Here is an 11985-nt window from a genome sequence, read left to right on the forward strand (position 1 = left end):
AAGTTTGGTAAAATTAGATTTTGGTGGGATGTTGTCATGTGACCATTTGTCTGCATAAAAAGTTGCATGAAAACATCATCTTCAGTTTTTTTCTACTCAAAATAACGTAATTTGTGACCCATAGAATGGTAAAATCCTGCCCATTTTTTAGTTTCAGTGGACTGATTTCATGAAAGAATATCAAATAGTCTTTATAACTAAGTAAAGGCAAAAACATATCAATAAAAAGTACAAACTCTCCTCTATCTTCAACAACCAATCACTTTGTTCTTAATTATGTCATGTGGTCACAATCCAATCAGAGAGCGAGAGGAGAGTTTTTCCCTAAACTCGTTTACTTTGACTTTTAAATGCATTTTTCTCAAAACTGCAATTTTCGTCACTTAAAACTCTCCTCCCTCAGTTTTCAACCAATCTTCTTCAAACTTTCTATAAATGACTGTAGTAGTATATACGGTTGTAAATAGTTAGAAACCGTTTTTTGACGGAGGATGAGGATGATTGTTTTTTTACCTGTTAATCGATATGTTGAGTTCGATGATGTATTGAATGGTATTGTTTTGAGTTCGATGCTGTATTGATTGGTATTTTGTTTTGAGTTCGATGATGTATTGATTGGTATTTTGAGTTCGTTGTTGTATAGAGTGGTTTGTTTTTTTGAGTTCGATGTTGTATTGATTGGTATTTTGAGTTCGATTTTGTATTGCAAGGTCATGTGACCTACCTGAGCGTGTGTTTATTGAGTGTTCGATTTGCCATCGATTATGTATCGAATGTTTAATTGCGTAATAATAGGGCTATACAGCTGATTAAAAAGGATCCTATCCCGGTGTTATTAGGTTCCGACTGGTTCACCCGCGCCGCAGCGCCGCAGCGCAAATTGAGGTTACGCAGTACAGTCCAAGGACTCTAACGCTGAGCCGCGTTGTTCTTTTAAATTGGTTTCTTACTCCTGAGTCTAATGACTTATTAATTTAATCAATTAAAAGTCCATTGATTCCCTCAAAGGTCAAAGGGCAAATAGCTCAGGCGTCAGCCGCACAGCAGCGCCGCACAAAAAAAATAGGTCAAGGTCATTCAGAGCAGCCGGTAGTCTAAATCATTTTGATTGGTTCTTTCAAATTCTCCGATCTTGATCGGATATCATATTGTCATAGTTTCGTCCGTTTGATTGGTTCTTTGAAATATATTTTTGTCTGGACAGTGTCGTCGCAAAATGAGTGGTCTTGTGAAAGCATTAATTCTCAATGTAGAACCAGATGAAATGTTCCATTGTGTTAAAACCGTGATAGATCAATGTTTTCATCTTTGTCATCAATCACTCTTTCAACAACCAGTATTGGATAACCCATTGGGTTTTTGCTCGATGATTGATACATTATTTCAGCAGCATATCAACTGGTATAGGATAGTGATTCTAATTGCTTATGCTAGAAGAGTAGCTTTACGTCATCCAGACAGGGAAAATTTTTCTCAGATCGTTAGTCTTCATCTTGAGAAAAAACTTAATCATTGGCTCGAATCACATGGTGGTTGGTTAGCGATGCCTCGTCATATTATACCAGAAAGGTATTGGATAATGCGTCTCATGTGTGTTTTACTTCGTGTACTTTTGTCTTGACTGATACTGAAATGGAACTTTTTGTGAAAGATTTGCTTCTCGATCAACAGATAGATGATCGTTATCAGAAAGCAATTGCAGGATATGATAAGTATATTCACGAACATTTATCGACCTGTCCGTTGATAGAAACCAGAGAACAATTGTATATCGTCGCAGACGAATTATTCTCTCAGATCAGCTGGGGTAGAATCATTGTTTTTTTATGTTACATTAAGCGTGTACTCCGTATTCACCCGGATAGAGAAAACTTTGCTTTATTTGTGGGTTCATATGTGGACAAAAAACTCAGCAGCTGGATTAAGACTAACGGTGGGTGGCCCTCTATGATACAGGAGATTTCGCCCGTCAATCGTTGGACGAATCGAGTACTTTTCCCCATGATGTTTTACTTTGTGATTTGGTGTGTAATCGAACAACTCAATTATCTTTTGAGTTAATGATCATATTGATGATTCGAATCATTTTTTATGTTTTGAATAAAAGAAGTTATATCTTTTCATCTTGTATTTTTTACTCTTTGATAATTATATTACCCAACAATTTGTTACAGTTTCGAAGGATTCTTTTTTTATGCTAATTTTTCTTTGAAATTTAACGTGAACATTTCGAAACTGAAACAAAAGTAGTTCCCATATAATAAAATTAAAATCTTCTTTTACAAAAAAAAAAAAACAAAAACAAAAAGAAAACCATAACAGACACAGTAAAAAAAAAACCGACATAAAACCATGTGTTGGTGAATAAAATTCATTTTGTTTTATTTTTTCACAACATCGAAAGCAATGTACTTTCACACACCAGTTACACCTTATACAATAATGATCTAAGGTCATTCACACATTCACATATCAAGCTTTTAAATCATCATTATAATTTTCTATAAATATTAATAAAAAAGAAAAAGCAAAAAACAACAAAACTTGACCAAATAAGATTACGATCTAAATAACACTTTACACCATACACATCTTATAAAATGATCATTCACACACTCAATCATTAAACATTTTTTTTTATAAATGATTAATGGGTAGCAATGTTACATATATATCATAAACATCATTTTCATCATCGTCATAATCATCATCAACAACAAAATATTTGTAATTAAACAATTTAAAGCAAGTCTTAATTTATAAGCGATCAAGCAATCAAAAGCAAACGGTTAATGCTTATCAATTGTATTGTAATCATCATAATCATCATCATTATCATCATCATCATCATCATCATCATCATCATTTTCTTCATTTTAAAATCATATATTAAGGTATAAAGTAATAGAATTATGTCTTGTTTCGTGTACACGAAATAAATTTTATCATAAGGAATCTTATTTTTTTATTTTATTTTAAACAACAAACATTCCAATTAAGATTACCCAACCAAGGTGCCTCGGGATAAATGAGTAACAGCTCTTGCCACTTTTAAATCGTTCATACGTAAATGATAGGGATTAAAAATAGATAAAAGTTTTGACAAACTTTCACCTTTACTTTTCTTCAACACGAAATATATAACGTACAAACCACATGTGGAACTGGTTATACCCTGAATAATACGTGGGTTGTGTTTACAGCTTCGACTATTGTTTTCCACAAATCTTTGAATTGTCGGATACGCAGAAGGCGGGAACCCAAAACTATCCATATATTCTGCCTTTCCCATCCCGTTAAAATACACAGATACCCAATGTTTTCCGGGACCGGAACTCGACTCTGTGTTAATAATGTACGCAGCTGGTTGACGAGAATTCGGGTTGTTCGGAAGTCTATCTTTAGGATAAACACCTCGAAAAATTCGTCTCGCCCTAACGTGTCCGTTTAACATCGTTTCGATTTCTACGTTGTTCATGATGAAAAGTCAGTGATCACCTGACGAGTGCGATCAATTTCTATTACACTATCTAATTCGCTGTAACAGAACACAATGATCGGATCAGCTAGTGGGGTCGAGAATTTAAGTTCTAGTCTAAGCGACTCGCTTTTTACCAGTTCAAACTGGTTTCCGTCTAATAGCGATGGTGACAGATCAAAACCAAAAAGACTACAACCCTGAGAGTAAGCATTATAATCTATTCCATTTCCGGCATCGTTGTTAACCAGTCCAGCTGCTAGCATAAGACTGTGATAAGCTCTGACATATTGTTTACTACTGAAATTCGGAGTTAGTGCTTTGGACGGTATCTGTTTTCCGTTCAAGTACAGGGCTAGATAGGACAGATCAAAGTGCTGGAAATTAAAAGGATTCTTTTTGTAGTTTCCATTAAAGCTAATGCTTTCGATTAGACCCAGTACGATCTTAGTCGGGGTTTGCGATAAAAACAAATTATCTTGCACTGCACTTAAATTTCCTTTTGGAATAGAAAAGGTTTTATGGACAACGCGCTTCATGGGGTATTTACAATTGCCGATGTGAAGTGCTTTCTCGTGTGACAGGGCCACGGCTGGGTTTAATTTAATCTTCCTAACATACAACGAGGCGTGTGTAATTACACTCTTAAACCCCTCAGCATCGGTCATGAGATGGAAAGCATCTTTAGACGGGATAAGCCTCAACTTTACATCAACTCCATTAATTAGATACCGTTCTTGATGCATGAAATCTAAATGTAGTTTTCCCATCATATCCACTTCTTTACTCTCTTTCACCAGCTCTTTCCGTGCATCAAAGCCAGCATTTGTACTATCCGTTATTTCTAGTTTACCCGGGGTGTCCTCGTGAAAAAATTCCATTGTCAGGTGACTCCTTTTCGCACCTTGATCATAATTCAACATTGTTTCTACAAAACTCCTAAAAGGATAAACGTTCTCACTTGACGTCACCAGAACATCGTTCAAAGTCATATCCACTTGTGAAAACAAGGCATGAAACCAGGTGTTAACAGGGGCAACATTGCTATCGGCGTCTAAATTAGTTCCATCCGCCTTTATTACTTTAACGCGTACGTGCATAAATGTGTTATGCAAATCCAAGTAGTCTGACGTCCCCCGCTGATCGAAAATTCGATCGGACCTCCACTCGACAAAGTAGAGATCGGATGGTATTCCACAAACAAACCATCCTGAACAGCAGTCTGGGTGACGGGTAATGAGAACAGATCGAGTCCGCTGTGTACACTCTCTGCGGAATAGGGATGTAACAAAGCCATGATAATCAACCAAAAATGTCTTGAGCTACGTTCTTCTTACGTCTCTTCCTGGTCTTTTGTCGTGTCTGAGTAGGTCGTCGTCGTTTTATTACGCCGAGTCACACGTCCGGGTGGCGGCGGCGGCGGCGGCGATGAAGTTGAAGTCAAACCACCCACGGCTCTGTTGAGTAATCTTTTCCCACTCTCCCCCGCGCGTCGTTTTAAAGCTGTTTTAACATTTTGACCGGAAATGACGTCAGATGCTATTTGGGCACCGGTTTTTGCACCTTCTTTTAATAATGTTTTAGCGCCCGATTTCAAGATGGGAAACAGAGATCTCGCAATACCACCAAAGATACTCCCAAGCCCTCGACCTCTTTGATGTCTTCCACCAACAAACACGGGTAGACCACGTCCTGCTTGAGTACAGTAATAATCATCGTAACCTTTTTGATTAGATTTGAACACGATCCCTTTTGTCATGACGACTTTTTACGAATCGAATCTCTTCTTTCGAAAATGAAGTATCACGATAGACTTCCCTGAAGCAAATGTCAAAGGTTCGCCTTTGTCGTTGGTTAAAAGGATTTCAACCGTGTCAAAATTAAATAGTCTGAGAGGAACATAGTTAGGTTTCTCAAAAATATGATGAACTATGTCTTTGCTTCTATTTCCGCTCGGTACGCATCTCAAAAGAGGTACGACGCTATCCCCAACTATTCTAGGTTGAACGAGGTTGCAATATACGTATACTGCTTCGAATCCGACGTTTAGATGTAATGGCCTTTCACTCGACACAGACGTTGGACCGTATAAATAATGATTTGGAATATTCAAGAGATTGCTCAATGTCGAACTCAAGTGCAAAAAAGTTCCTTCCTTATATAGCCTTATCATTACTCTGCGAGTCGCACGGTCGTAATAAAATTTGATGAAACCCTCGTGCTTCTTTTTTATTTTCCTTCTTATTTGAGTCATCATCGTTTTAACCAGTTCATCCGGTGACTCGTATAAACCCGATGGGATGAGTACGGTATCTTGTTCGCTGTCGTTAGTAACTCTAAACTCGAAAAATGCTTCATTCTCAAGGATGTTGTTATACGTGTTACTGAATAATATTTCTGATAAACCGACTTCGTATTCTGTCGATAAATCTAACACTCTTGGTAGTTTTGTAAAATAATGCCCTGGAGAATTATTCGGAAAATAGCTCATGCTGCTATTAGAAGGTAAGACTAAATAAGACATGATTAAACTCGTTTATTCAGTGTTGGATTTGGAAGAACGTAACCGAGACAACTACTTAGAAGTGCTACCCATAGTCTGTCTGTTTCTCCGTCACGCGTCAAGTTATATAATGATACAGACACAACAATCGACACAATCATCATCTGACACAAGAACACGATCTCCCCTCTAGGGACTCGTTTCCCAAACATAGACCAATAAGATGAATTTCTGTTGGAATTATTACTTTCACTTTCGGATCCTTCCATTTGAAAATTAAAAAAAAAAATAAAAAACAAAATAAAAAAAAACAAAAACAAAACAAAAAAAAAAAAACAAACAAAAAAACAACAACAAGGATGATAATTAATTGTAAACACGAAGATAAGACTTTGGTATCCAAGAGTTAAATGATGAATCGTAACCGACCCACTTCACCAAAAGTTCTTGTCCGCTTTTACGCTTATCCAAGACGGTCTCAATTCTGTAGATTTCTTTTGCACCAACTTTTTGCAGTTCTTGTTTATAGAAGCTTCCGCGCACGCATTCGTTCTGATCGTCTGTAATTTGGTAGGTTCTAGGTGTTGTTGAAATGGATTTTGTCACTGTAAATAACTCTTCGGTCCAAGAGGGTAGGTAGCCCTTTTTAAACAGTCGCCTACTTTTACTTATTCTCACACGATCGCCGATCAAAAGTTTTGCACTAGTTTTCTTTTTAGGTCGATCATCCAAATACAATGTGTTCCACACGTCCCCTTGATTTTTCTCTGTTACGTCAACAGGGCGTAACTTGATACTCCTATGATAAGAATGATTATAACTTTTCACTACTTTGGTAATACGTCTTTGAATCGAGGAGAGTTCTGACGAGTAAACACACGCCACAGTTTTTCTTTGAGAGTCCTATTGAATCGTTCAACTACCGCAGCTTTAATATCCTCGTTCTCAGTAGTAAAGAAATCAATCCCATTCCGCTTCAGAAATTGCTGAAAGCTTTTATTGACAAATTCGAGGCCTTTGTCGGTTTGGAGCCGGATTGTTTTTCGACCAGACTCTAAAATAGTCCTGAAAGCATCTTTTAACGTTTCTCCCGTTTTGTCTTTTATAGGAACAGCCCACGCAAACTTGCTGAAGACATTGATACACGTCAAAATGTATCTGTACCCGTCATTGTACGATTTCAATTGTTGAACATCAATGAGATCAGCCTGCCATTGATGGTCTATTCCACCTACAATAATCCGTCGACGCGGAAATTTGTAACGAACGGGTTTATGAAGGGTGTATGCGTCTTGATGAGAAAGCCAAGAGCTGACGACAGTTTTTTAAAGTTTCGTAGCAGTCTTTAACGGTTTAATACCGCCATAAGATCCCGGTTGATTAGTATTGTAATAGCGAGCACGTAGTGTTTTATCTCCTTTCATTTGAATGAGACCCAGGCAGATGTTCTCTCCGGTTTAACCGTTTCTAAATTCCTCGACGGGCGTTGTCTAATATACGCCCACCTGTCAGCATGACCGATGAGATCACGTGGGACGTTGGATTCCTGCAGAGCACGAGCAAAATATTCCCATCCTTCAGGGTTGACAGACTTTCTTTTGCGGAGTGCGTCATTGACTAGATCAAGAACGTTTGAATTTGGGATGATATTACCGCGATATTTAATCTCCCCTCTCGGGTTCCATTCAAGCTCTGTGTGTCTTTTGAGATAATCCAATAATCTCTCCGCTTTCTTTCTCAACGAAATAGGTACGCTCTCAATAATATCTTTTGTTAAAGTGTCGTGTTCTGTTGGGTCAGGTGTTCTTATTGATTGAGGATTGGTCTTAGTTACCATCTGATGTGATCGTTCATCTTTCCGCTTTAGGAATTTCCACAGCACTTGTTGATACAACTCTGCTTTTTCGATTGAGTTCATATCTTTTCGCGTTAGAATATCTTTCATCTGCTGATCAAGATCCCAAAGCTTTTCTGTGGACGGTTCGGTTATCGGTGATTCTCTTCGGGTGTGGATTGTGTCCAAGAGACGTTGGTCCACCAATACCATTTTCTTGGCATGCTCCATCTCATAAACCACCCGCTAGTATTCCACCTAAAGTAGCCAAGACAGGTTGAAGAAGGGCACCTAATAGACCACCTTTTTGTAAAAGCTTCTTTTGTCGAGATGGTGAAGAGCCTTTTTTTGATAAAAGTCTTAAACTTCTCTTGTGTCTGATCAAACGCTTCTTTTGTACTGGATTGAGCGGAAGATTACCGCGTAATATATTCAGTGCACATTCGCATAACGTATTGATTAGATCCGGTGACGCTCCATTTAAAACTGCTTTTGCTACTCTGGGTTTAGCCTCTCCAAGAAGTTTCAACATTGAAACGTTACGTTTTACACGCGCAGACATTACTTTTGGATATAAACAACTTGTTTTTCAGGAGAAAAAACGTCTGTTCTTACACGAAGATTGTCAGGTGTATCCTGTCGAAGATCGATCACCAAATAACCGTGAGGTACGTCTGTTGCGTCCTTAAATGCGTCTAGTAAAAAATTTGTCTTTCCGGGATACAGTTGTTTTGCCAGCTGAACGATCTGCGAACGATCACGTGGATTTTTAAAAATAACGAGATAATGAGCATTCAAGCTGATAGTGCGATGTTCTTTATTTTTTGAGAAAAGATTTTGTACAAGATAAAACACTGAAATGTTATTGTGATGCGATTTTTTTGTAAATAATTTAGTTACGCTGTCATCAGTTTCGGCCATTAAGTCATCGAGTATCACAAGACGGTGTTTGGTTCCATCCCAAAAGGAAGATTTTGGTATCCCTTCTATAAAAGTTATCCCTTGTAACGCTTCAAAAGTTCTCTGCCACTCTCCATAACACCATATAATTTCTTCAGGTTGCGGGCTCATCATCTGATTTAAATGCTCAATAAATTTTGTGACCCATACAGTTTTACCGCTTCCAGAAGGACCGGCTATCAGACATGTAAACCGGTGTTTGAAGCGCGGATCCATGATTGTTATACCAATAGAGGTTCTGTACTGATTCCGTCGGAACTGACTTTTCTCTTTATATAAAAGTAAGACAGGCTGGCTCTCTGCTGTGTGTATGTATAAACGTTTGAATCTAGCACTCGAAATCCTTTATTCTCCCCTACTCCACTCTTTCGCGTTTGTAGCACCTTAAGATACTTTTCTTTTGTAAGATCGTTCAACCTCTTTGATAATCCCTTACAGCTCGTCTTAGACTTCCCTTTTCCAAAACAAATATACGTTTTTGAACAGAGTGCTACTCCTCCGTCTCCTTCATATTCTAACTTGAATAGACCCGGGGTTCGTCTGTCATATTTTTGCTGTGCACAACAACAAGGATATGGTGAAAAGTTGTTTTGTTTTTCAACAAATTCTCGAACATGTTTAGCACAAGCTACACTCGGAAACCAAGTATGGTAGTGTTTGTAAAATTCTTCAACTAAGTGCGGTTTCAAGAGGTCTTGAATATCGCAGTCGGAAAATGCAACGTATAGACTGTCTGTGTCCATCTCAAAAAGTTGGTAATCGGCCCTTGGAATAAATCTGTCTATGAAATCGTATTGAAACTGTAGCATCCTAAGTTTTGCATAGGAATAGACAAACGATCCGATTTGAATGGGTAGCGTCCATAGCACGGTACGTTTTGCTGACTCTATTTCGTGTAAAGTCGATGTCAGCGGGGTCATTTTTCTGAAATAAGGGCTATTGATGCTTTTTGAGACAACGTTTTTATCATCGGCATATGTAACTTTCGTATGTTTATCTAGCGCCTCGAGTGTCTTACCATATGCTGAGTTACCCATTAATTTCATAGTTTCGGCTAAGATGCTATTTTTAGGATTACGATCACCTTCGCGTCTAGCGTCTGAAACCTTTTGCACAAAATTTGAAAAACAAGCATTTGGTGTATATTCAATTACTTCTTGAATATCTTCTACAATAAGACCGTGATTGAGATACCATTTGAGTAATGGCGTTGTCAGTAATATTCCATCAGCATGGTAACTGCTAATCAGAGTGCGGCGAGGTTGCTTTAACAGATTGTTATTCACGGTGTATTGAAGCATGGTTTCACCTATATCTTCTCTCGAGACCAGGGTGTTTTTAAAGATTGGTGGCATTTCCGCGTAATAAGCGTAAAGGTCTGAAGGTACACTAATAGTACACTGAACGAAACCGAAAAGTTGGTTTTTGACAACTGCCGAAATTATCGATTCCTTGGTGATACGGGTACCTATTGTAAAACAGTTATTATGAAGCGGGCGTAGTTTCTGTAAAAAACAAGATATCCTAGGGTCTCTTTTCATTTTTTTCCATTCACATTCATAAATTTCTATTAGGGTAATTCCCAAAACGTTTCTGATATAAGCATTTTTTTCAGATGTTTTTTGTTTTCTTTGTTCAAATGTTTCACCAAAGAATGTGGTCTTATCTTTGATACAATCATGGCCATGAAAATAACAGCCTTGAAATTCGAGAGCAATTCGTTCAGTTTCAATAAACCCGTCGACCTTAACCTGTTTTTCGTGACCTAGATCTTTTTCTCTTCCATTAAATTTATGACGAATAGGAACACCCTTTATATAACTCATCCATTCAAGCCATTCAAACACTGCCTGTCCAAACTTGTCTATTTTCTCAGGTTTAAACGCGTTACTTTTCTGTCGTCGGATAAACAGACCGCTAGGCATGTCTTGTTGAAGACAGTATAAATACAAACTATTAGCATCATAGCCTTTCAACGATTGTACAGGTTTATCTCCCCTGATACGTGTCCTGTTCTTTTCTATATAACGTGTAAAAATAATTGACGGTCCACCAACGATGTTAGATTTTAAAAGCTGATGAAGATGTTTATGCTTTTCATTGAATAATGAAAAAAATACATTTCTAGGAATGGTTTTAAATAAGTACCGGAGTGTGACCCCTGGGATCGATATCGCGTTTTTGAAAATGTCTAAACCTAAATCTTGATAGAATTGCGTCATGCGATCAATTGCGGTTAACATTGGTCCTACGTCACGAATATTGTAGAATATTAAAGTCTTTCATTGATCTCATCCCTTCCTCTTCCCACACTTTCTCACAGTACGCATAGTCTTCTTGAGAAATGGTGCAATTTTTTAATGAACTGAAAAATGCTGATATAGGCGGGAGAGACGTTTCCTGTAATCTATCTAGACGGTCAAAGTATTCGTAAGGAAAAAAAGACTTCTGTTCGGTTACATTATAGGCGTGAAGAAAATTTGAGTAACTAAATCCGGGTGCAAGATAATTACCCACATCTAAAAATTTTAACTTATTATTTGATACACAAAGAAAATTGTTGTTCTTTTTTACTACTTTGAAATTTTCTGTATTCATTAATCTCTTTACGAGGTAAGTTTTTAGAACATTTAAATCATACATTTTAGAATTGAAACCAATTACAATCATTTGATGAAGATAGCGATCTAAAACAGCTTTCAATTTATGATTATCACCAATTTGTTCATACGCGGATTTGAATGTCGTTTCACTGAGAAGAGCAAAGGCAAAAACACTAATTTCTTCCAAGTAAGACACCATACGGTTGACTAATTTTTGAGGATCCCCTTCAGATATGTAACATACGGGTTTTTCGTAACTCGGAACATTTGAAGCGATTGCTATAGACATAGGTAAGTGTCTAGCATGATACATCGTTCGACTCGTTTGAGCTTTCGGTTTGGGTAAGTTATTCTTATCAAAATAAGACTCGATATCAAAGGTGCACCTAAACGGATACACGTAATCAGGATCAATACAAATTCCAGCTTCTGATAATTTCTCCAAATCGGTAGGAAGAAGTTGAAAAATCCCACCCGGGTACCTAGATTGAGTTGCATTTCCCTTACATATTTTCTCGTGACGTAACAAAGTCGAATGATTTGTCCAAAGTTTGCTACAATGACAACAACCGAATATCTTAATAGCCTTATCGAGGTCTCTGATATA

At 37.6% G+C, this 11985-nt stretch overlaps 1 protein-coding gene across 1 annotated transcript; it reads right to left on the minus strand.

The window, feature by feature from the left end:
• Positions 1-3474: 3474 nt before the first annotated feature.
• On the minus strand, positions 3475-4775 carry LOC144959588 (uncharacterized protein F54H12.2-like). The gene is made up of 2 exons (XM_078892209.1): positions 4685-4775; positions 3475-4475 (listed from the first exon to the last, which is right to left on the minus strand). Exons 1-2 carry the CDS (start codon positions 4773-4775, stop codon positions 3475-3477), a joined length of 1092 nt encoding a protein of 363 aa, XP_078748335.1.
• Positions 4776-11985: the final 7210 nt, after the last annotated feature.

This window comes from Berghia stephanieae, chromosome 14 (genome assembly GCF_034508935.2).
Source record: "Berghia stephanieae isolate SIO BIC M18660-M18661 chromosome 14, UCSD_Bste_1.3, whole genome shotgun sequence".
NCBI classification, from domain to species: Eukaryota; Metazoa; Mollusca; class Gastropoda; order Nudibranchia; family Aeolidiidae; genus Berghia; species Berghia stephanieae.

Coding starts and splice junctions, on each gene's coding strand:
- LOC144959588 (XM_078892209.1), bottom strand. CDS start 4,775: ATGGCTTTGTTACATCCCTATTCCGCAGAGAGTGTACACAGCGGACTC. Junction 4,476..4,684: donor CCAGACTGCTGTTCAGGATG/GTTTGTTTGTGG, acceptor TGTTTTCACAAG/TGGATATGACTTTGAACGAT.